At 36.3% G+C, this 26,949-nt stretch overlaps 2 protein-coding genes across 2 annotated transcripts; both read right to left on the bottom strand.

Moving 5' to 3' along the window:
• Positions 1-3,182: 3,182 nt before the first annotated feature.
• On the bottom strand, positions 3,183-5,024 carry LOC134282738 (toll-like receptor 13). Its single transcript, XM_062765143.1, has one exon. It carries the CDS (start codon positions 5,022-5,024, stop codon positions 3,183-3,185), a length of 1,842 nt encoding a protein of 613 aa, XP_062621127.1.
• Positions 5,025-23,335: 18,311 nt separating this feature from the next.
• On the bottom strand, positions 23,336-26,344 carry LOC134282717 (immunoglobulin superfamily containing leucine-rich repeat protein-like). The gene is made up of 3 exons (XM_062765126.1): positions 26,261-26,344; positions 24,716-25,048; positions 23,336-23,950 (listed from the first exon to the last, which is right to left on the bottom strand). The coding sequence occupies exons 1-3, from the start codon at positions 26,270-26,272 to the stop codon at positions 23,630-23,632; spliced, it is 666 nt and encodes a 221-aa protein (XP_062621110.1). The 5' UTR covers positions 26,273-26,344; the 3' UTR covers positions 23,336-23,629.
• Between the last annotated feature and the right edge of the window lie 605 nt (positions 26,345-26,949).

Genomic DNA, 26,949 nt, shown 5'->3' with positions numbered 1-26,949 from the left:
TTCGAATATGATCTTAAAAACGTAGGCCCCGTGTCACGGTAGGCGTTGGCACGATAAAGAACCTTCACTGCTCAATGGCGCTGAGTGCCAAGTATAGGTCTGAATTTGAAGCCCTTCGTCGGCATACGGTGATGTCTCTATATGAGTGAAAAATTCTCGAATGGGACGTTAAACAATATATACAATCAGTTAATCAAAGACATTTTCAGCAAATACAACCTATCATTTAGTAAAATGCTGACTGATTTTTAATACCATTATTTACATACTGAATTTCTACGGATTTTCCCATTTCCCGGTCATGAAAAGGAGCACACAGCCGATGTTTCCTTTCACAAGTGTTGATTACTCCTTGGCTCCTCAGTGCAGAGTACCTTATATCACACCTTTAATGTTTTAGGGGTCTATGTCTGCTCTGCTCCGTACCTTTTTTAGTTTCAATGAACTTTGGAGCTTAATTACTGTATGTTTATCCACATTTCAAATAATCTTTTCAACGATCACTTTAAATGAGACAAAAGGATTCTGGTAACAACTTGATAATAAACTTTATCACGTTTCGTACCCAATGAAAACTAAGTTTCAAAAATGTATATTTTGAGATGCAAAAATTGCATATTTCATACATGTATATGTTGTTGCAGGAATGAGCAAAGCAGATTTTATGTCAGGGTTTTCTGCCTCAAAAACATATGCTTAGGTTTCTTAATGCTTGTTTAACAGATGGGGCGATGAAAAACGCTAATCCGCTGTCAATTTTTGGTGCTGTTTAAGACAAATGACGTCATATCATTCTCTTCAAAGCCTCTCTAAAGGTCGCATGGTAAAAATAAGAGACAATGATTCCACACAAATCTTTGGCAATTGTTCCAATTGTATTAGTACCAGGAATAGTTTTATCAGGAATTGTTGTAACAAAAATGAAGAGCTCCAGAGAGGTTTTTCCTCACTTGCCGTTTTAACAGTGGAGTAAAAGAAACTATAAAACTGAAGAATTTTCATAAACTTACTTTTATCGACTAGCACAGTACAACAGCAAACAGCACAACTAAAGAGAACCAAGCGAGAAAGGTTCATTTACTTTAATTTGTAAAGATTGATTATGAGCTATTTTACTAAGTAAGTCTTTACAAGTGATTTTTTTTAAAGGAAGATATGTTATGCTTGATGTGTCTTCCAATCCACTGAATTGTTATTGTCAGCTAGAGTACTTTCAAAAGCGACTCAGAGAATTTAAAAAAAAATATCATTAAGGCATATAAAAATTCATCAACATGTGCTCTTCAAATGGCAATATTATGTATGTTTTTTAAAACTATACAATTACGCAAAATGATAACATGTTTTATTAAACCGGCCGATGAGAATCTTCTTGAGCCCTGCATGACACAGTGTCGCCCTGCTGTTTCTTCCTCATTCAACAATTATATGATCTCTCAAATAAAATCTAGTCAGGAGATTAGGTTGTTCAAATTATCTTTTTGTTTTCTGTCCTTTCTTTGCCAACTCTGTCCATTACAATGTAAGTGGCAATCTTTTACCAGCCATGTTTTTGTTGATGATAATTACGCATCCCTGAATAGCATAGAAGGTGCATGGAACCCACTGCAATTTATATTTTAATGGACCATAAATAATGATAAAGGGTGAAGATAATTTTTAATTTAAAAAAAATGCAATCATTACACACACGTGAACAAGGCAAAAACACGTTTACATGAAAATTCCAGAGGTATAACTATTAATTTCAATTGCAAAATTAGCACTATTTAAAAATGAAACAAACTTTAATCATTTATACATTTACACTATAGAGTTTATTCATTTACGAGTAGAAAATATCTAAATCTTATGTGTTTTTTGTAATAAGGAGGGGTTTTTATGAGATACCAGCGCACTGTATCTATAAGCAAAATGCTGTTTATATCAACACTCTTTGGTTTTGAAAACGCATTCATAACTCATGCATATGCTAGTTTGACCTTTAAACCCCGTATAATGAATTACAAAGGTTCAAGTCATGTTCTGAAAAAGAAATGAGTACATGTTCTAAGAACGCATTTTTGTGTACTAATATGTCCTCGCATTTCTCATCGAATCAAGTATTATGTTTCAGAACCGTTGGGAAGTGAATCATTTTAGTGTATTGTGTCAAAAGTTCTTCCTTTTAATTGTCAGTGATTTGAATTAAATCTCAATACACTGTAACTATGTGTTAAGTATATTTCATAGTGTCCCTCATAATAAAGTCATTTCCGTGAACCTCCAGTTTGCCAAGAACGCATAATTAAGCTATTAAACCTTTCAAAACGATACTCATTTCATGTATTTTAGTTCCCGTAAACTTACAAGTGGGTCTTTTTATCATTTTAGATTTATTTAAACTGTCCTTAGTTTTGAAAGAGCTTGCATTCAATCACATTTTTACCTCGTTGAAATTATTTGATTATATTAAATTCTTAAGAATTAGCTCAAAATGCTTTAAAATAAAAATACAAACACTGTAGTCTCTAACTTACTTCAGAATTCGTCTGATTGTTTTAAAAGATAAAAACAATATAAATATTTCATTTATTTATCTATTAATTAAGTATATACAAACAACTGTGTGACTGTGTGACACACATTTCTATCAACTATGAACCGGTCACGCTTCTTTATACTCCTTGACATGATCGGGGGAAAAGGCGTTGACCATTCATATTAAAATGGTCGAACAAGAGAAAAAAAATCACACAATGTACGTAGATTATAATTACAATGTCATTGACTCAAACATGTAATTTGAAAAAATGTTGACTTTACACGATACTGGCGATATTCTTGTTTCATTAACTTGTTTGTCAATAGCTTGCTTCGTTTCAGAAACTTTTTGTACCATTGTGTATTGAATCAAATGTTATTTTTGTACTATTGTGCATTCATTTGAATCAAATGGGAGTCATACACTCAATCTACAGCTAATATTAGTATATTAATAAAAAATAAATTAATATCTATAAAGCAAAATCCACATTATGAAGATAACAATAATTACCGGTACTTCTCTATGACATGCAAAAGAATATATATTTTGTATAAGTCAGCAGTTTTTATCTGATATTATACAAAACTCTTCAAATAATGTCACGCTTTTATATCAAATAATATATTAATAAGTCCATAATTCTATCACTTGTACTTCATGTTTCATCCATGAATTTAAGAACATTCTTCCAGAATAATTTCAGACCACTTTTGTTGGTTGTCCATTCAGCATGTGCAACAGAATTCAGAAGAGTCCGTAGTGACCTTGTGATGTATTGAGAGTTAATGTCTTCAAGCAAAATTAAAAATAAAGTGTCACCTTTCCCACTAGCTAGTGCATGGTTGGCTATCTCTGTTTCAAATAGGCACCACTGGTCATCCATAAAATTATTTGATAAAATAAGCAGGAACTTTCGACTGCAGTCTATACACTTTAGGATTTCATCCACATAAATTTCTCCTGGAATAATGTCTCTCTCGTGTAAGCAAAGTTTGTATTCATGCTTTCTCTCGATCTTTTCTATTAGTTCAGACATGATCCATTTTCTGTCCCGAGTATTGTATGAAACAAAACCGTCATAGAGAAACTCGGTCTGATTATTTCTTGGCGGCATTAATAACTTTTTATTTTTGCGATCATATATGTAACATTTGCTGTACCATCGAAGTCTTCTTACAATGATGATCGAGAAAATAAATAAAGAAATAAATCCAATTATTGTAAAAGACAAAATCAAGAACTGGCTTGGCATATGACATTCACGTGTATCCAAGTATAAAATGGATTGGTTATTCCACTCTTTTGGTGTATTGCATTTGTATAAGTGTCCAAAGGTTCTGTTTTTATTTCTCTTCATCCATTCCTTAAACCATTCCAAATGGCACCCACAATCAAATGGATTCGAGGAAAAATCAAATATAATTTCACTTGATTCCCATATGAAATTGGGGAAAGATGATTGTTCTAAAGATGTAATGCGATTGCTTTGAAAAGAGACTAACTTTACATTAGTTAGTCCTTGAAATGATCGAGAATCTAGTTTCTGTATGTAATTAAAGCTCAAATTCAAAACTGAAAGTAATGGAAACCCTAACAAAGGCGAAATATTTTCAACTTTGCAATGAACAATAGACAGTTCTGTCAGGTTTTCCAAGTTAAAAAGCATGCTTGTTAAATTTACATGTGATAGGTCAATATTTGTCAAATGGAGGACGAGCAATGTTGGATTAAACATTAAAATGGTCGTAAAGTTAAAACCTTCCATGTATCCCATCACATTATTCCCGAGATAAAGTTCTTTGAGGTTAAATGAAGCAAAAGCAAAGTCGTATAGCTCTATTGGACCTAGGAGATGATCCATACGTAGTATTTCCAAGTTTGTACAGTTAACAATTGCAAAATAAAACATCATTCTGATTGGATTGAAAGAAATATCTAATGTCGTTAGATTTTTCAAACAGCTACCAATTATATTGAGAGCTAATGTGAAGGAAATTCGGTTATTCTGAAGATGGAACACTTTTAATGCAGGGTAAAAATTAGTCTGAGAGAACATTTTCTTGCTACATGTATCTGGAAGGAGGACTAATTTATTGTTAGATAAATCAAGGATTTCCAAATAAGAAAAATTGTATGGTGAAATAGTTTCAATCCTATTACCGCTTAAATCGAGTTTTCGTAACTTTTCTATCCTAGATAAGGCGTGAAAATCACATTTCTTTATATCACCCCTTTGAATAATAATTTCTCTTAAATTTCGGAACCAGACATTCTTCCAAAAATTAAATTTATCACTCAACTCATAAATTGGATTGTCAGATATATTCAAAACCTTAATGTTAGATAAACCAAGTTCAGAGGTACTTTCAAATAAAACTGTATTGTACAACCAATTACGGGATAAATCGAGGAATTCTAAGCTACTCAAAGGCTTCAAGGCAAACTTTGAAATTTCAATTATTTTGCATTTGAACATCAACAAGTTTGAAAGATTCATTTTTGTTAAGGAAAAAAAGAAGTCATCATTGATAGCATTCACACTGTTTCCTGAAAAATCAAGTGTCTTAAGAGTCGACGGAAGACCACTTGGAATAGCATGAAGATTTCTGTATGAACAATTTGCTGTAAACATATCTTCACAGAAACAAGGTGTACTTGAACAAAATGATTCGATTCTGGATGTTTCCGTGTACTGAAAAAGGTGAAAAGAAGTGCACAGAAATATGAACTGCTCCATAGGGATCTGCAAATAAAAACACAGAAAGAGTAAAGCGTAAGATATATAAGTGTAAAATTCAATAACTTCGGGATGTTAGAATTTTGAGATATTTACATATGTACGGATTTCCCGTTTTTTTTCTTTCGAACAAGGAGGCACGGCGGGTTTGAATTGTCGACAGGGGGTGCTCACTCGTCCATGGCACCTGATCCCATCTCTGATGTTTTAGAGGTTTAATTTTTGCTCTGTTACTAAATTATAAGGTTTAATAAACTTTTGAACTCGAATGCTGTTCGATATTTCCACATATTTTATTACAAGATTTTAATCTCTCTATACTGTTAGTTAATCCAGTTAATTAACGAATATTAAGCACGTAAGAAATCCGTAACAAATAAGGGCAAAATGCCCTCATTTTAGCTTTCGTGATTTTTTAATGAAATTATACAGTCTAATTATGTTCCCTTATTATTTTGTCCCCAGTTGAAAGTGGGGATATTAATTTGGTGTATCTGTCCGTCCGTCCATTCGTTCAGCTGTCTGTATGTCCGTCCTCTGTTTGTATTTCTGTCTGTATCACTTTCGTTTCCACGCGCGATATTTTGAGAAGTCTTTTAGCTTTTGTATTGAAAGTTTACATGACAACTCCCTATGACCTAAGGTGATCATTCCATTGATTTTTAGGTCTGACCGTTTGTCCGACCAGTTGTATTTCAGTCTGTCTGTAACACTTTCGTTACCACGCCATATTTCAAGAAACCTTTGTTACAACGCGAAATGTAATAACAGCGCGAAATGTAATAAACCTGGTTTATTACATTTTGCGTTATTACATTTTTCGTTGATCTCGACGCAAAATGTAATAGCATGATTTTTAGATTATTGCATTTTGCGTTATTACATTTTGCGTCGAGGTCAACGCAAAATGTAATAACGTGCTTTTTCGTTATTACATTTTGCGTTATTTTATTTTTAACCTTGAACCTTTTACAATTAAAATTTAAATGACAACCCCATATGGCCTAAAGAAGACGCCTTGATTTTGAGATGAAAAAGTTTAATAGGGGCGAAACTTGACACACTCGATTTTGTGTAAAATTTTGACAACGCAGAATGTGATGTTAACATTTATAATTTATATATGACAATTGCATTAAATTCCTTGCACAGTCAAATTCCTTAATGGCAGAGTGGAAAGATTATAGCTTATCATGCGAGAGGCCCCCAGTTCAAATCACAGATATTTTTAGATTCTATTTTATTTACGAAATGAGAGAATTTAGCGTATGAAATTTTGATGAATGGTGTTTTCAAACTGCAATATGAATACCGTAGTAGTTATTTTATATTAAAAGAATCTTCATGTTCATATTTTAAAGAATAAACAGTCACATCTTGATATCCATATTGGCATTTTTTATTTGCTTTAATACACATATCTAATATCAAGGTAAGGGGGAGGGGATCGACCCCCCCCCCCCCATCTGAAAATTCTACTCTTCTTTCCTTAGTTTCCTTTGGCTTTAATTGTTCGCGCATCTATTGACTTCGCATGCAAGAAAACGGGAGCAACTATTTGTTGTGCAGTATTCCTTCAAAGTTTATTTCAAAAGTTCAGGAATAAAGAACAGTACATTATACAATCGAGCAGTACAAACACGTGTTTCAAACTGCAAAGATTCAAAATTAAAAAAAAGAAAACAGTTTCCTTGATCGTATCTTTTGTATGAAGAACTGATGGAGTTTTTAGTTTTCAAAATATAGATACAATCATGTATTTACTAATTTTTTCTTCAATATTGTTTTAGTCAATAGATTAATATCCTTGTGTCTGGAACACTTTTAAAGATAACTAATATTAAATGCAACTGTATAATTTAAGGACTGTTCTCCCCGAATACCGTAATAATAGAAATATTAATAACATTTTTTTAATTTTATCGAAAATCACCTACCATGACATTTCTTTCATTTTGTATCTTCTGCACCTTATATGTGCATTGTTAACGACTTGTGTCTATCTTACAGAGGACGTAAAATTACCCCCAAAAAAATAAATCATGGTAAAACATTTTATGTTCATGTCTGTATTTAATTGATTAACCTCATCAGAGAAAGAGTACGTTCTGATACAAACAAATGTAAAAGTATTCAAAGCAAAAAATTCAGTTTTCGACTTTTTGTCGTGTTAAAAAAAAACAAAAAACCTGGAGTCCATAAGTAATTTATAGTACAGGTAGTAAAAGTATGTTAAAGTTTTGATTTACAGATATGAATTGTTTCACATGAATACATATATATAACTCCTTGTGTAGAACCGATCTACTTGTTTAGGAAAAAGACAAAAAATAAGAGGAAACAAGGTTATTCCAAACTGAAATTGATAACCATAAAAACTGACTATTACGAGCTCGTATATTTACTAAATAATTAGACTCATATGAACTATTTTCATTTTAATTGTTAATACTGTTCTGTATTTTTTCAGTTAAGCTTTCGTTCTAATTATTCTGTATTAAATTTATTAAAAGTCGAGAAATCCTAATTGGAATAACCTTTAACTACATTCGAATAAATCTAACAAGAGGAAAATAAACAAAGTAACACAGTCAAGTATATTTTGGATGATTTTGATAATTCCATTTTCCCTTATGCGTGTATCAGGTATTGTTTTTATTTTGTTTGGATAACTTATTCTACATTTTTAAAGCCAATTTTAGTAATAATATTAATTTTTCAGTACAAAATCTTGTACTTCTAAGGTATTTGACAATTTTGTTAGTTTTCAGAAAAAAAAACAATATACGAACCATGTTTGCGTAGAATATGTTAATGAATTAAAAATCGGATGAGATAAAAATCACAGAAAGAATCCGTACAGTTCTCGTCACTACAATATTGCAAATAAAATCTCAACTGCGCTTATAAATTGTTCAGCATCGCATTTATGACAGTGTGATTGGTCGTAATGGTCGACGAATTACCTGACAAATCCCTCCAGATTAGGTCGATAAGACAGGCTATGTCTAGCAGACGTCTGGCAAGATGGAGGTCAGGGAGATCAATGTTAGTCGAGATAGGTCGTACACGGATGAGTCGGGCTGTGGTACCACACTCCTCCCCTCCTTGTAGAGCCAAGGGTATCCATTGGCGAATTTTATCAATCAGTAATTATATTTGAAAAATCCACCCCCAATATTGTACAAAATCATCTAAATGTCAACTTGTGCAAAAGTACGAAAAATATACATACAAATACTACCCAATCATGACTACTTTTCAACAAAATACCAGTGAGAGACATAATCCCTTCACATATACATGTTGTAAGAAAAATGTTGAGTAAACCGGAAACGATCATGAAAAATATACAATGCCACCTTTATACACTTGCATAACAAAAATTTTTTACTTTTTCTGAAGTAATTAAAATATACATATATAGAAAATACACTATATAAATTGATGAAATTATGATGAGAAAAAAAAAACTATAATCTGTAGAACTGCCTGGCATTGTTGTTGTACATGAAAAATATACTGTGTTTATACCAGGATAAATATACACATATAGAAACTATATAATTGGTGTGTTGCTGGATAGATAGCAACTGGTGTGTTGCGGATGCAGCAAGAGATGCTAGGTTCCAGGGGTGGTTCATCTTGCATCCAGGAGCTGGTAATAAATATGGAGCATCTGTCTCCAACAACAAGCGCTCAACTGGGATCCTGGCCACCAGATTTGGGTCCTGCGCTGATCTCATTGTGACGCCAAATTTCACTGCAGGCAATTCCATCTCCCACTGGCGTAGCTCCTCCACAGAACCTGTGAAGCAATGTCGATGGAAAGCATGGTGTGTCATGTCCATCATACGGATCATGGCCAAGGTGCGTTTGGCTGCCTCACCGGATCCATCATCCCTGCAGTGTAGAATTACAGGCTTACCGACATCTCTTGCCAAGTTAAGGGCATCTGCTAAAAAGTCCTGTTGTGTCTGCAGCAAACGCTCCCTACATGCCTCTGGCCTCGCACAGGGGTTACATCTGCAGTTGGTGGTGAGATCAATGCCAACCTCCCCAATGGCTACACAACGCTGGTGTGTTACTAAGTCCATGAGCCTGTCAAGGTACTGCTCTGCCAGGTCAGCAACATGTGGGTGGATACCAAAGGAGACTGATATGTTTTTGGCATCCAATATGTGTTCCTGCCAAGATTCCCATTGACGGGGAAAGACATAGTTAGCTACGGCATGTAGCACCTGAACCCTTCCACCGAACTGCTGCTCTAGTTCAAACCAGGTCTTGAAGTTGGTCCGGCGCAGAATTTGGTCGAGGTGGAAATGACTGTCAACAATCCTGGCCATGACGGGGTTCCCTGCTATAGTAAAGGGTCTATCAATGGTCATGCCATTCGCCAAGAGTCGCTGTTGATGCTGCCTGAACATTTCCTGCTGCTCCATACTCAAGCCCTTCAGTAGGGTACCAACAGCCTGCCAATGCAGAAAACATGCTACATGGTTCAATGGTTTAAGCTTAAACTGGGCGACTCGGTGTTCACTGTAATGGGTAGAGTAGAAAGTCATCAACTGCGTCTCCTGTGTATTAAATTCTCCCACTACACTGTCATACAGGTTTGACGATGCAAACTGGCGCGAACACTCCAAACTGTCCAGTCCGAGCCACTCTCTTAACATGTAAAGGGACCCATTAAAGAGCTGGCACCACTCATGGAGGTTCTCGTCATCAAACAACCTCTGTTGACCTTTGTGGGCAAGGGTGTGCTTGACTGCCAGACTAAGGGTTGATCCCTCTAATTGGCGGCATTCCCAGCAAGCAAGTGTCCCAACCCAAAACCATGGCAAATGAGTCCGCAATACATGTCGTTTTACATGTCCACTGAGCTTGGTACCACAGATAGGGCAGCTGTACTTCCCGGCTCGTGGACCAGTACTACCAGAGCATAAAGCCCCAAGCACTACTGTCCTGGTATCTTCTGTGGAAGATGCTGTAGGTGACTGCCCCTCTTTGTTCGCATCCTGTATACCGGTATCTCCAGGGATGCTAGTGTCAGACATCACCTCATCCAGGGTTATCCACTCCTCCGACTGGCTCTCAGATGAAGGGTCATAGTCAGGGACAAAATTTACATCCCACAAATCTTCCTCCATTATTCTTGCAGTCTACAAATATAATCGCTTATACAAATAACAATATCCTACACTGAATTTAAGGACCACTGGCTTTTCCAGAAAGAAAACTGAGAAAAAGAAATATAGAAAGAGATATATACATTGGCTTATGTACAAAATAATGACTCTACACAAAGTCTTTGTACTTGGACGGAGGATTAATATTCCTTCCATGTCTTGTTTGCACAGCAACCTTGGGTAGCACAAGAGGCTCGTTATCATCCGAAGCTCCATTGTGGTCCTGACTTTCTATTGATTCAGTGAGATCCTCGTCTGGATCCTGTCCCTTGAATTCCTGAACCATACTAAAATCTGGATCCTTAGAAATAGTGCTTGATGTATTATCCTGGAAATACTGGTGACGCAGCCTTCGTAACCACATGGGGATATCTCGGTCTTTGCACAGTTTTAACCGATCATGATGTAGCACATGCTCTTTTTTCTGATCCCTGAGAGTGTAAAGTGGCGCATCACATGAGACTACCAGATAGGGCCCTGTCCATGGAGGTCTGAGTTTGGATGATTGACCAATTTTAGTTGTCGAGTCCAACTTATACACAATATCTCCGGGACTATAGTGATTCTCACACAATCTAAGGTCATAGTCCCTTAGGGCCATTTGTATATTTTGACGTGCATGATGGTGGGCCTTGGAGATGCGAGCTGCAAGGTCAGTGCACCAATCACTTGGCTCCTGAGTGTCAAGACCATCTGGGATATTTCCAGTAAGCAAATGGACAGGTTGAATAACCTCTCGACCAAGCATAAGGCGGTTTGGGGTATAACCTGTCTGACGATGAATAGTGGAGTGAAGGGCCATTGCTAGGAGAGGGAGATCTCTATCCCAGTTTTTATTATTTTTCTCTATGTAACATCTTATCATCTGGAGAACAGTGGTGTTGTATCGTTCTATCTGCCCATTTGATGAGGGATGGTAGGGTGTAGTCCGTGTTTTGGCTATTTGTAGCGTCTCACACAAGGCCTTAAACAAATTGCTGTCAAAATTCTTTCCTTGATCAGTATGCACTTCTAAGGGACATCCGAATGTGACAACAAAATGCACTAAGAATTTCTGTGCTACAGAGAGTGCACACTGGTCAGGGAGGGCTGCCATCTCCACCCACTTGGTAAACTGATCAATCATCATCAGTACATAGTTATTACCATCCTCACTTGTATGAAATGGTCCCAGGATATCCAAATGAACACGCTCCATGGGAAAACCCGCATGATACTGACCTAAGGAAGCCTTCGGCCTCACATTAGGTTTTTTGTTTTGATTGCAAGTTTGGCAGGAGGCAACATAATCTATGCAGTCCCTGGACATGTTGTACCACATATAATTTTGCTTAAGACGCTCGAGAGTCTTCTGTTGACCTAAATGGCCAGAGGTCTTTATATCATGACAACCATGTAAAACTGAACGCTGTAGTCCTTGTGGCACAAGGAGGCAGAGACTTCTGTTTGCCTTTCCATCCCATCTGTAATATAAAACCCTGCCTATAAACTGCAAATTCTTTCTACTCATCCACAGTGTCCGAGTACCTGGGCTCTGTAAACGGAGCTCTGACTGCTTGGGCTCAATATCATTCTCCAGCCACTTAATGATTGGACTTAAATCTTTGTCTTCTTCCTGCATTGATCGTACTTCAGATGGCGAACTTCCAACTGCCCAGTTGCACACAGAGGAATCACCTTGCCCAGGCTGTTTATCTAGTTGCATTACTGTCCTCACTTTGAGCACGGGTCCTGGAGACAAAGATGATCGACTTGATAGAGGCACTACGTCATCTACATCCTCAATGAACCGTCCCCATTGTAAGTGTGCTCTCTGGCAATAATGGCAGCCACCGCAAGGAAGATCTTCAACGTTTGCTCCTGCATTATAACAGTCACACTCTGCAATATTGTCCTGCAATCGACTCATTCCATCTGCATTTGTATGCTTTTTGCCAGGTCTATGGACAATCTCCATGTTGTACTGTGCCAGTTCTTCTAGCCATCTAGCAAGTTGTCCCTCTATGTGCTTAAATCGCATAAGCCACACAAGACTGTTATGATCTGTGCGCAAGAGAAACCGACGCCCTAGTAGGTAGTGTCTAAAGTGCCTGCAGAACTTCACTACAGCCAAAAGTTCTTTTCTAGTCGTGCAGTACTTGCGTTGAGGCTTTAGGAGTACATGGCTTGCATAACAAATTACTTTTTCTTTGCCCTCCTGTACCTGTGATAGGACGGCACCAATGGTCCTATCGGAGGCATCTGTGTCCAAGATGAAGAGTCCTTTAGGGTCAGGGTACGACAAACATAGAGCCATCTTAGCCTTCTCAAACGCCTCTTGGTGCGCAGTGTCCCAGGTCCATTTTTCCCTCATATTTGCCAAGTCATAAAGGATTGCACAGATATCAGCGTAGTGCTGGATGTGATCTCTATGGTAATTTAGAAATCCCAACAAAGAGAGCAACTCAGTGGTACAAGTGGGTGTGGGCCAGTTCCTAACAGCTTCTGTTTTCGACGGCGCGATTGATACGCCTTTACTACTGACTACTTTCCCCAGAAATTCTACTTCCTTTTTAAACAATACACACTTTCTAGGCTTAAGCTTCAAATTATATTGCCTGAATCTGTCAAAGGCTTTCCTGAGATTTTGAAGACTGTCCTCAAAGTTGCGACCTAGTACTACTACATCATCTAGGTAGACCAAGACTTGAGTCCATGTTAAACCCCGAAGCACTAGTTGCATTGCCCTCTGGAAGGTGGCAGGAGCATTGCATAGCCCCATCCCCATACGGGTGTGTTCAAAGAGTCCATAACGAGTAATAAAAGCAGTCTTGTGCCTATCCTCCTCATCTATCATTATTTGGTAGTAACCAGAGGCCATATCAAGGGTAGCAAAATATTCAGTTCCTTGAAGTGTGTCTAAGCAGTCCTCAATAATTGGCAGTGGATAGCAATCTTTCACTGTTTTTTCATTAAGTGCCCGGTAGTCTACACACCACCTCATGGACCCATCTTTTTTTCTCACGAGCACTGGTGCTGACGCCCAATTCGAGCTGGAAGGTTGTATGACACCAGCATCTAGCATTTTGTCTAGTTGTGCCTTTTCTTGATCCTGGAAACCAAGTGGTGTTCTCCTCATCTTATGCTTGACAGGTGGATTATCTTTGGTGTCTATTCTGTGCGTAACTGAGGTTAGACAGCACAAATCCAAATCATGCTTTGAAAATATGTCCTGGTAATCCACTAGCAGCTGTTTGACATGATGATTCTCCTTGTCGCTAAGTCCAGAAGTTGAACTATCGTACAGATCTGTCAGATGTTCTGGTAATTTATCATCAGATTCATATTTCTGATTCCTCCTAATGAGAAGAGCATCACTCTCATTTGAGCATATTTCAGCATAAGCCTCAGCTTCCCCAACCACAGTACCCTCTTTGATCTTGACGGATGTATTTGAGTCGTTAATGAAGCTCATAGTTGTGGTAGAGCCGCTTCCAAGGGTATGAGATCCAAGAACATTACATTTTAGATGTAAAGGGGAAACAACATAGTCACTTGATAATGGTTTATCTAGTTGAACTGATACTTTGGCAATAGTGTTAGGCGGTACACATGCTGTCCTCCGTATCCGGACGTGAGAGCTTTGGTGCCCTTCAGGTGGGTCGGATATCAACTTTATAGGAAATTTCCTGCCCTCGAGGAAAAGCACTCCCTTCTTAATGTTGACGATCCCGTGGTTGGCTTCCAGAAAGTCTAGTCCCAGGATCATGTCATCATCCATTGATACCGCACAGCAGTCCCAAGTTACATGAAGATCACCAATATTGAGAGAAACGTTCTTGAGCAATCTACCATGCACTATTTCGGCACCTAGCCCCTTAAGCTTTATGAACTCAGATGTAGCTATCTGGCTGTCTGGCACTATTTTATCATTGACAAGGGTTATCATAGCAGCTGTGTCAACAATTGCATTAATAGGCTTTTCTCCTATGGTGACATTTAGTTTGATGCTTTTTCCTAAAGTCCTTCGATAGTAACAACGTTGTCTCCTAGGCCACTTTTATCAGGGGTCAAGTGTGGGCCTACTGGCTTGACCCTTTTCTGTTTAAATCGCCCTTCATTGGGCTTCTCGCTTCATCTGATGTATTGTTGGCTCTTTTGTTTGGAGACGAGAAGTGATGGCCCCTGGCTGGTGATTGACTAGGACTTCGAGATCTCTCTAGGAAACGCCCTTTTGGTAGTGGTGAACTACTCCTATTTCTGCCAAAGGATTGTTGAACTGTTGTGGTTAATTTCTCAACTAAAGTTGTGAGGTGTGAGATTTGCTTATCCAGAGAATTGTTGTTGTCTTCCTTAGAGAGCTTAGTATCAGCCCTACGAGGAGAAGGATTCCTTGGGGATCCCTCCCTGCTCGAGAATGAAACTTGTCGTTGAGAATAGGAGGCTACTTTGGTACTTCCTCTGGTCCCGTATAAAGCACGATGGTTCGCAATGGCTGTTTTCACATACTTTACTGCTTTCTGGAGTGTTGTTGGTTCCCTATCCATTGCTTTCATAGCAGCTTCTTTATCTCGACAGCCACGTAGGAAGGTTTCTATCGCTATTTCCTCAATCATGTTCCCTTCACAGCTCTCATAACCATCTAATGCTAGGAAGTAGACACGCTGAGAAAATTCTTCCACATTTTCATTTTCCAATTGCCTTGTAAAGGGGAGCTGGCGACGAGCTAGAATAGGTACTTCCTTTCTGCTGAATCTCTGTTTTAATTGCCGTTTCAGCTCTTTATAGTCACCATTCTTGTTCACTTTCCTGGCATATTCCAGAGCCACATCCCCTAAACAATCTAGAAGACGGAAAGCCTTCTTATGGGAGGACCATCCACGATGAGCTGCAACCCTTTCAAATTGGTAAATAAAGGATTCCCAATTTGGGCTTTCAGTGCCTTTAAATACGGGCATCTTTTGAACTTGTGGACTCTTGCTTCTGGATCTGCTCCTTGATGTACGAGTCCATTTTGACATGGTATCATCTGAGGAGGAACTGGACGATGGCGATCTATTTCGTTTACTCTTTTTGGTCTTCCTGCCCCTGCTTTGTTCCTTAGGAGTCAGAGACCCCATCACATTGGGTTTATCTTGGGAAGTAATAGGAGCAGAAGCAGATGTTGATATGTATTTTTCATTGCTCTTCTTTTCACCATTTCCTTTCTTCTTGGATGGGAAGTGAAGATCCTGTTCAAACTTAGAGCTCAGCTGAATTGGTGTTAGATCTTGGAAATCAGCACTCTCTAACTTTCCATTCAGGGGTGTGCTTGTTTTTTGTTTGGCCCCTTTGAAAGGATCTGAAATGTATCCTGAAGGGGGAATGACAGATGTCAATTTGTCTATAATTAGCTTCTGTTCCTTCCCTGTTTCTGACGGCTTGGCTGGGGTTTGAACTGTGTCAGCTGTAAGAGTAAGTGACTTGTCGATGCTTTTCTCTATATCAAATTGATTGGTCAGTACAGGTGGTGTGTTGTACAATTGGCCCATGGAATCAACATCCGACTTCAGGACAACTTGCGACCGTAAGGAGTTGACTTCATCACAAAGCATTTGAATGCTTTTGTTCATCTCCAGTAAGGTGAGATGCAGTTGCGCAGCACTTGAATCCTCTGCTTTGTGTACCAGTTGGTTTGCTGAAGTCTCTGGCTGAACCTTCTGGACGGTAACAACACCTGCCTCACTCCATTCTGTCCATTGAGAGAGTGCAATCTGGGTCACATCAGCCACATCATTAAAGTCGAACTCTTCTTTTGTTTCCCTAAGCTGTAGAATTCTTTTAGCTTTAGCTTGTCCGATACCCTCCAATGATTTCAGGTCTGTCTCTGAGGCATTGTACAGATTGATTGGTTTACTAGCAGCCATTATCAGTTATGAATATTTTATTTTCAAAATGTTTATAAAATAGGAAATAGAATGATAGATTAGAGCAAAAGCAGAGCCAGTGGCCCCAATACCTACACAGTGTATATTGGGGCTATAATTAATCAAGAAAATACTCAAGGAATAATATTAATTTGAAAAGCAATGAATATTATATGGCACGAAATGCGCGCCGTATTGTCAAGTAGGTCGTGATTTTGTTTTCCTAAAATTTGGGTGGAATTTATAAAATATGAAAATTAATCAACTTTACTGTGACAAATTAATGTTTTGACTATAATTAATCCTTAACAAGAGGCCCACGGGCCTTATAGGTCACCTGAGTATTGTGTATCAACTTTCAAACAATTAAATTTGGTTCGTGTTTTAAACCAGAGGCCATGAAATTCACAATTCACAATTTTGGAATACAATCTCAGTGATAATCACTCTATTTTTTCCAATTGAATTTGAAATAATTAATCAAGAAAATACTCAAGTAATAATATTAATTTCAAAAGCAATGAAAATTATATGGCACGAAATGCGCGCCGTATATACCAAAAGCGAGGCCTAGGGAAAGTAGGTCACGTGACTTTTGTTTTCCTAATATTTGGGTGGAATTTATCGTAAAATATGAAAATTAATCAACTTTACTGTAACAATTTAATGTTTTGACTATATTTAATCCTTAAAAATGGGGTTATAATAAGTAAAAACTTGTATTTATTCGTTACAAATCAAGTTGTGAAACATCAACATTAGCAAACACGTGGTTCGTGAGATGCTCGGTGATTTCACAAAAAATTATGTTGTTGCAAGTTGGTAACCAAGAAAAGCGTAATTTCGCAGATTCCTCAGCTACCGGCGACGCCAATGTCGTAATGGTCGACGAATTACCTGACAAATCCCTCCAGATTAGGTCGATAAGACAGGCTATGTCTAGCAGACGTCTGGCAAGATGGAGGTCAGGGAGATCAATGTTAGTTGAGATAGGTCGTATAGGTCGTACGGATGAGTCGGGCTGTGGTACCGCGGATGTCATCAGTCAATCGGGGATGCTTACTCCTGCTGGACTCCTAACGTTAGACACCTGATTCCAGCTCTTGTATTTCTAGGGGTCTGTGTTTATGCCCTGTTCACGAATTTTTATTGTTTGGTGCTTTTGAGAGATCGGTCACTGTTCGTTATTTTTGCACTTTTTTATTTAGAATTGTTAAAATAATTAATGTTTCATAATATTTTCTTTAAAGATAATTCTATTTATTTACCTGAGACAAAAGGTTGGACCAGTTTGGAATCAATTTCAGCTCACCTCGGGAAATATTCGGACTTTCTATCGCCTAAATCCGACTTACAAAAAAGAATTGGGTCAGTTTTGGAATCAATTTAACCACATCGCGAGAAAGGTACAAAATTTTGAAATGGACTTTGGTAGAAGTGTGAAATGTTAAAAGAAAGAATAGAAAATAATATTTAGATCATTTGATTCTAAGCTTTTCACTAGCGAAGGTAGATAATCTTGTACACTGAACCAAACTTCTAAGTGTTCACCTATAACATTTTTTACGTTATAAAGAACAAATGCATACAATAGATATTTTTTTAATGCATGGTTAATAATGCATCTTTCAGTTCGATGTTGTGAAGATTTCCAGGAAATATCTCGTCAGACTTGAAAGCAAAGTGTCAAGGACATGATGTACCCTCAAAATGAAAATTCACATGAAATAATCGCTATTGAATGAGACCTCTACTAGCTCTAATAACTGCAAGGCACCTTTTTCTCATGGATACCATGCACCCTTTTAAAAGGAGGTTGACCTATCTGCTGTTACACCTAGTGCATGGATCTTTCTAAACCGTTGAAATTGTATGAAAGGGGGGGGGGGTTGATATTCCTTTTAAAAGTCCCATATGTTCAACGGGATTCAGATATGGGGATTTGACAGGCCAGTGCATCAAACAATTGCTTTTTGGTCAACATTTAGACCCTTCTTTGGTGTCGGTCACTTAAGTGTACCTCTCTATGGATGGTTCAGACTACTTGAGATGATACTTGACTGCCATGAACACCAATTGATGCCATTTCACACCACTGAAGGTGCTGATTGATATGTTTCTGAAGTGGTTTAGGATCATGTATAACAATCTTTTAAGCTGGATTTGACGCGAGCATCAAACGAACATTTAAATTACTTCCGGTTTGATTAAATTTTGTCCAAAACTTTCATATTGTGAAAATTTGACGATACAGAATAAAAAAAACTTATAGAAAAATGTATTTAAATGGATTTTTATACCTGTTGTTTATTTTTAAAAGTAATATATTTCATGGAGAAATAAACACTAAAATAAAAGTGAATAACACGTGTCGTAAGGATGATCTAGATATCAACATTGCAATGTTTTTAACACTCCAATGTATGTAAGTCAAATAAAGAGACATGGGGGTTACTGCCATTTTAAAGCGTTTTTTGTCTTTACACAACTAAGAGATTTCAATATTGAATTTAAATGCTGAATGGCGTTCTTCGTGCTTGCTGTTGGGCTGTTGTTTGTACACTGAGTTGTCGAGGGTTTTTTTCCTTTTCTTCCCGGTCGTGACAGAGAGCGCACGGCGGGTGTGATCGGTAAGCATGGGATGCTCCCTCCTCCATGGCACCTGATCCCACCTCTCGTGTTTTGGAGGTCCGTGTTTGCTCTGTTCCTGTTTGGTATTGCTTGATGGACTTTTGAGCTTGAATGCTGTTCGTAATCACCATGAATTTCATTGTATTGTTTGAATGGACCTTTGAGCTAGAATATGTTCGTTATATCTTTCTTGTTGTATTTTAATCTTTAGGAAAAACTTCATGAGTTTTGTGTTGGCTTTCCTCACAATTTGTATTGTTTGAATGACTTTTTAGCCATATGTTATCTAGGTAAATCAAGGAAGGCAAAAAAAAAATCAAACGAACTTACACTTGATGAATTGAAAATAAAAATTAAACAATGAATAAACAAATACTTAGACTTTTTTCCGCATAATTATGATTATATCAGGCTGCTTAGTCAGGACAAATGTTCTCTACAGCGCTAACTAAATTTTAGATATGCTTGCTGTGCAACTCTGAATGTGATGCGTTCAAACGTCTTCATATGTGTTGCAAACATCTTTACGTGTCGTGCAATATTTATTGTGATGATATCGTTGATTGATTGATTGATTGATTGTATATTGTTCAACGTCCCTCTCGAGAATTTTTCACTCGTACGGAGACGTCATCATATGCCGATGAAGGGCTACAAATTTAGACCTATACTCGGCACTCAGGGCCATTGAGCAGTGAGGGTTCTTTATCGTGCCAGCGCCTACCGTGACACGGGAACTAGGTTTTAAGGTTATATCTGAAAGACCCGTGACTTTCACTTCTAGTGCCGAGCGCTTGGCGAAAGAACAGTCATTTCCTATGGCTTAGGTATGACGTGGCGCTGCGAAGGAGAATCGACTCCGGGCCTCAATCGGCAATCCTCGGCTGACTCCGCTACGCTCCATTCAAACCTCGGATGTGATAGGTGGAGGAATACGCAACAGATCGCTACATTTCTCCGCCGGAAACTGCCTTGTCACTCATTTCATATTTCGCACTGCCTAAAGTTCTTAGAAAACGGTTTTTTATTAGTGTAATTCCTAGTGTTTATTACAACCAAATGTTAGTATTCTTTGAAAGAAAGATCACCGTGTTGGACGTGCATCAAAGTAACTCGGATTTCAAAAGTACATGTATAATATTTGAATAAAATTCAAATAAGATCACATGACTGAATCAGCAAGATTGAAGATCACCATGCATTGACGTCCGAGGTTACTGTATACAGGGTTATTTTCGCCCCGTTTTATTTTCGCCCTTTTGCACTTGCAAACAATTTTGCCCCGATTTAAATTCGCCCAGTCATAGTTCTATTTAAGAAATTATACTGTGTAATTTGAATTTGCCCCGTTTTAAATTCGCCCAATCAAGAAGAGGGCGAAATGGGGCGAAAATAAAACGGGGGCGAAAATTTCCCTGTATACAGTATATGCGAGGTACGAGTCATCCGAGGAACTCCGATTGCCCGGGCCTCCCGTTCACGAAGGATAATGTTGACATCATTCTTTTCCTGCTGCATGTAAGACAATGGATAAATTAAAATTGTTACACATAGAAATATGTCTGGCTTGAAAACTTAAAAAAAAATCTGCACAAGAACAGCAAAGGCATGATAAGTAATGGTTGGCCACGATCAGTCGTATTATTATAGAAACATCCTAGGGCAGTGAAGATTCAAATTTGTAAAATTTCAAGTGGGTAGGGTGGGACCACAATGAGCGATCATTATTATACATAGCAATACTCAGGGGAAAAATTTTCTATTTTTTTCTGCTGAAGAACAGCAAAGTCATGATAAGTTGTTTTATTATCGAAATATCCTCATCATTTTATAGGAAATTTTGTACAGTGGACCTTCAGATATCCGGACCCCAGATATCCGGATGCTTCAGTATCCGGACGACTTTTCATCGGGACGGAATTTTTAAATGTTATATTGTCTTGTTTATTTGGTGATTTAGGTATCCGTACGCTTCACATATGCGGACAAATTAACTAGGAACCAAAGCGTCCGGATAAATGAGGCTCCACTGTACATTTGTCTAATTTGCTCTTGATAATATGTACGAATTTTCAAGAATTTATTCCCTTTTTGCAATAAAAGTAAATGTCACAATAATTTTCAAACATCCCTCGAATTCAGCTTTTAATCTCGAAATGTTAATTTTATTTTCTTTATTTCCTTTGTAAATGATAAAATAGTCTATAATCTAAATTCTTTGCTTGAGATGTGGTTATTATGCATCATATGATGGCGTGGGTATAATAAAAATATGCCGTTGATATACACAAGACAAACATAAGAAATCCAAGGGGCGCAGTTGCTGATATGAATCCCCGATGGCTGTTTCAAAACTTGATTTATAGAATATTTATTACAGTACATAAATAAAATAGCTCATAAAAAGTATACATTCCAGCGCAATAACTCGAACATTTACTAGTAGTACAGAGGAAATAATAGCAAAATAATGTACTAAATAGGTTAAAATTTTATTAATATAATAAATTATCTTATATGCAATGGAAATTCATAACAGCTTATTGCAGACTAGAATATTCGTAGGTCTACCTTTTATCAAATAACTCAGATCGAAGCATTCTTGTCCTTGAAGAAAGTGTACGAGGGGCGTTCAATAAATAATGTCATTAGCTCGATGACATACAACATAGTAGTCATATGACATAAAGCTTGACTTTCTCTCATTATTGAATCTTTAATGAATTTATAACAGTTTATGTGACCACTTTTCATCACATAGTTTTATCGTGAGAATCTGGGAAACAAGGGCTATTCGAGACACTGCATTATAAATGAATGGTAAAGAATCAGTAAACTAGAGTGAAAATAAAAGCTACATTAAAGCTGCTGTAAAACTTGTTAAAAATCCCAAAGAAATATTCACTGAAATATGTGACATTTACAGCAACCGATGCCTGTTTTATAGACAAATTAGCAGGTGGATTTCAAAGATAAAAAATTATATAATGGCAATCAAAAATGGGTACACTCCTTGCCAACAAAAATTAAAACAACTTATGTACTGTTTGCCAAATTTCAACAAATAATATTTGATGTTGTATGATTGACTTTAAAACACATAGCAAATTTGATAGACATCATATCGGGAGTAGTTTACACTGTTTTTAAGAAAAGTTTGACAGTAATTAAGCTTGGACTCTAAGGTCACCCTGTATTTTGAAAAATGAGTGAAAACGACAGCGTGTACAAAAGTCTTAACAATGATTTTAAAATATCAGTAATTGTAGTAATCCACGTTTGTTTTATATTCAAACAGATATTGGAACATGAATCTATTGCTTAAAACCATTAAAACTAAATTTACCATAAGATATACTTGATAAAAACGGCTAAGGTCTGTCAAGAGCGAAGGTATGCAACAGCACAAAAACAGATTTATATGCAATTTTCTTAAATATTAGTGGTATTATTGTTCAAATTCGTATTCGGGAAGACAGTTTCTGGAGGTGTCTAAAAAGCAGTTTTTTTTTGCAAAGAAATCGAAAGGTTTATCAGAGAAAGGACCCAGAATCAGGAATCTACTACATTGAATTTCTTCATGACAGCGTTTAAACCCGCATGCCCTAAAGAGTAAAGGTGTTTACGGGATAAACAGAAAGTTAATGTTTTTTCACATTAACAATATTTGCCAGATCTTTGACCTTTTGACTTGTTTCTATGTATTTCCAAACTTGAATAAAACACCTTTCAGAAGGAAAAAACAAGTCCAGGAAATCATTGGATCTGCCATTTTCCAGTATACTAAGGGTCATTGCCAAAAATGAGTTCTAAAAACAATCAGAAATTGGATAAAAAATGTTACGGACATGTGTTTGAATTAAAATAGATTAATAAGTAAAATCATGAAGACTAAATCATTGAAAAGCGTCGTTTGCTTCTTTCTGAGCCCCAATGACATTATTTATTGAACGCCCCTCGTATTTTATGCTGGTATAGTTCCGTTTGACTGTGTTTAGTTACAATGGGTTTCAACATTTGTTTTCTCTTTCGTGTCTTTTAATATAAATTCCAATGTAGTCCATTTTAAATAGAAATCTTATATAAATGAAATAAAGGAATAACGAAATTCAGTTCATTTTTGCATTTCCTTTTGAAGATTTGTCCAAAACAACTTTTTACCGCTTTCTCTTTCGGTCCATTCTTCATTTACGGTGGATTTTATCAGAGTCTTCAGAGAATTTGTCATGTATTGGGAACTTATTTCTCCTAGTAAAACAATAAGCACCTTGTCAGATCTCCCATCAACTACTGTGTGGTTTGCTATAGTTGTCTCATATCTACACCACTGATCACTCATAAAATTGTTGGACAGAACTAAGATGGATGTCATCTACGAAAATTCCTCCAGGAATGATATCTCTTTCGTGCAGACAAAGTTTGAAGTTATGTTTCTTTTCCATGTTTTCTACAAGTTCGGACATAATCCACTTTCTGTCATTTGTATTATAGGCAACAAACCCATCATAAAGGAATTCGTCATCTAACATGCGTTTATATCTTGACGGTTTCTTGTGTTTGCAAATATGAATGTAATATTTAATATCCCTACGAAGTTTTCTTAAAATTATTGCTGTAAAGCACATTATTGATAAGCACCCACCAATAGTAAATGAAAGTATTAAATACTGCTTTGGACGGTGGCATTCTGAAGCATAAAAATTGGCAAGAAGTAGACCACGCTTGTCACTAGGTGAAACACATTTGTATAAATCAGGAAATTTTTCTGCTCTTTCTTGACTTTGTTGTTTTTTAACCAGTTTACAAACCATATTACTTGACAACCACAATCAAAAGGGTTTGACGATAGATCAAGAAAAATGGCTTTGTTCTTCCAAACGAAAGAAGGGAACGACATATAATCTATTGCCGATAAGTAATTGTTATTTAATACAATTTTATGAATACTTTTCAGATTATCGAACACACTTGACTGAATGATCTATATATTGTTATGACTTAAATCAAGATTTAACAATCTTGAAAAATTTTGTAGAGGAGGAATAAAATTAATATCTTTGTAAGATATTCGAAGACTTTCAAGGTTTGCCAATGGCAGTAAAAGGTTTGTGAAATTAATTTCAGAAAATTCCGTGTTCAAAATAATTAATGATTTCAATTTAAGACAGTTGTTAAAAATGCCAGTACTGAAATATTTAATGTTACCAACAGAAATATTTTCCAGAGAATCAGAATCAAATGCATAAAAAAGAGAGTTCTTGAATTCGAATTATTGGATTATGAGATAAATCCAAGTTTACAAGTTCGGGCAAAGAGACCATACTATCCTTAAGTACATATGTTTTTGATAGTTTGTTCATTGTCATGTTCAATACCTTTAATTTAGGAAAACGAAAATCTGGCATATCTGTTATGCCATTGTGAGCCAAATTCAAAATGCGTAAATTAGAAAGATTGTATGATGTAATATAAAAGATTCTGTTGTAACGTAAATCCAAGCTCTCAAGTTTTTTCAGCATCGAAAATGATTCAAATTCGGGAAATTGTATGTACCCCCCAGTCATGACTACTTCTCGTAACTCTCGCAGCCAAACACACATGAACAAATCAATAGGAAGTCCGAGCGAAGCGTATAAAGCATTTCCTGAAATATTGAATATTTGAAGATGTGACTTTTGAAGAAATCGAATGGCAGTTTCAAGATCATTAAATGTTAAATTGTTGTAAGATAAGTCCAGAAAAATCAGATGATCAAGATTTTTAAAAGCTCGTGGGAAATGGACTTAATGTGACAATGGTCCATCGATAATCTTGTAATGTTTCGAGTACTTACATTAATAAACATATCATCCAATACACTTAAAAACTTGTTTCCTGTTAGAATTAGGATTTTAATACTGGAGGGGAGATGAAAGGAAATGGAACTAAGGTTTCTGTGTGAACAGTCAGCGGTTTCTGGATTCCAACACACACATGGCGTTTCTGGACAGAAGGATCCATTGTTCCTTTTATTATTTCCTGAGACCCAAACTGCCATGGAAATAATCAGAACCAGCACTCTGATCTGCTTGTTAAATACCTATTTGAAATAAAAGGAAGGAAAGATTTTACAAATACAATTCGGAAGATATAAACATGCTGAACCATTTACATGTATATAAGTTTAACTGATCAGGTATTTGATAAATAAGATGGTTTCATACTATGTTTGTTTTGTTGTTTTTCTCATCATTGATTCGAAATTGGTTATAATTGAACTATATCTTTAACCCACCACCCACTCCGAAAAAGAACGTAAAGTTTTTATGTCTTCTTTACTCAGTCTGAGCCATAACTTCTACTTTTGCGACATTACATCGATCAAAGAAAACCTAGGCTAACTGCATTGGCACAATAATAATTGTGTAGTTTTATGAATTTTATTGCCATCAGATTTGCTATCTTTATATATTTCCAATTCTAATTTTTTCCCTGTGATAACTCTTTGAAAGTTAGCGGAGTTAATTTCTTGATAATTCTTACAGAATGTAAATTAGGCAGGTCGAAAGGTCAGGAGCTAAGGAGTAAATGTATGCAAATCTCGGAACATGTATATGTGTCTGCCGCTAAGAAGGCAAAATATGCATGTAAATCTCGTGCGGCTGCCTTTGACGTCCATGGGAGAGGACTATTGAAATTGGCATCTGAGTCAATTTAAATCTATCTCTACATTTTTAGAATCTAAATCTACAATTTTATTTTACAATGAAATGAAAATATAAGAAATCACTGTCTAGTTAGTATAATATGCCAGGGAAATCAACGATAGTGGGTGATATCACTAAATGGCGATAAAAAATCAAAATAAAAACTCTTTTTTTCACTCGTACTCGATAAAAGCACAAAATAGATATCTATATTTTTAGAGAATAGTTTAACTGCATCATCCCCCCACTTCTGCAACTCGAAGACGTTTTGAGCTAGACCTCACCTGTTTGAGATCAACAGACACTACTATGAGAATTTATAAAGGAAAGGGACAATACCAACGCCTCTTGTGAAAATTCGATATTAACTTTTTTTTATGTGACCTTGTATTCTATAGAAGAAAATCAAAGATTTCCTCGTTTCATCTTACTTCAGTGCCGAACTTTGATATTTTTGATCTCGTAATTTAGGATGGGTAGAAGTTACTCAAGCAGGATACAAATAGAACATGACAGGGAAATAAAAATGTTTCTACAGCCAATATTACTAATACAAATTATCTACATTCAATTTCCTTGATAGTGTTTTTAAAATTTAAAATTACCTTTCTGGACATTTCCTCTTATTTATTCCGTTGTCCTGTGTATTTTCGTTGAACACTCCATAGTCCACAAAATTATGCAAACTAAAACAAACAAAAACACTCAAAAATTTTAACGTCACGGAAAATGACTTTTAGTATTGAACGTAGAAATTCATTTTAATTAATACGTTGTATTTAAAAATGAACAGTATATCAATCTGTCTACAACATGTAATCATTCTAGGAAATTTAAATGATTTCCTTAATTTAGTTGGTCCGCATATTGCATATTATTATTATTATCATATTATTATTATAAGTCTTAATTATTTGCAACATATTTGTCTCATATATAAATTTTGGAACCAAACATTCTCCCAAAAATTAAGGGGAAAAAGATATTTAAAATATTATGAATAATTCGCAGTATACATCTTCCGTGTACTGGAAAAGGTGAAATATATGACAAGCCCTTTTGCTATTTATTCGGAAAATAAATTTTATCTTAAAATTATAGAGATATCTCTCATTTTAGAGAGTTATCTCTCAACTTAAAGAGATAACTCTTATTTTTAAGAGATATCACTTTAAGAAAGAGATATCTCTTAAAGTTAGAGAGTTATCTCCTAAAGAGATATCTCTCTTTTAAAAAAAAGATATCTCTTTTGTTTAAAGAGATATCTCTCTAAAGTATAAAGATATCTCTATTA

Source organism: Saccostrea cucullata, unplaced genomic scaffold, assembly GCF_032062105.1.
Source record: "Saccostrea cucullata isolate Sc308-1 unplaced genomic scaffold, CSIRO_AGI_Scuc_v1 ctg9374, whole genome shotgun sequence".
NCBI classification, from domain to species: Eukaryota; Metazoa; Mollusca; class Bivalvia; order Ostreida; family Ostreidae; genus Saccostrea; species Saccostrea cuccullata.
This window is presented reverse-complemented; position numbering and strand designations above follow the sequence as displayed.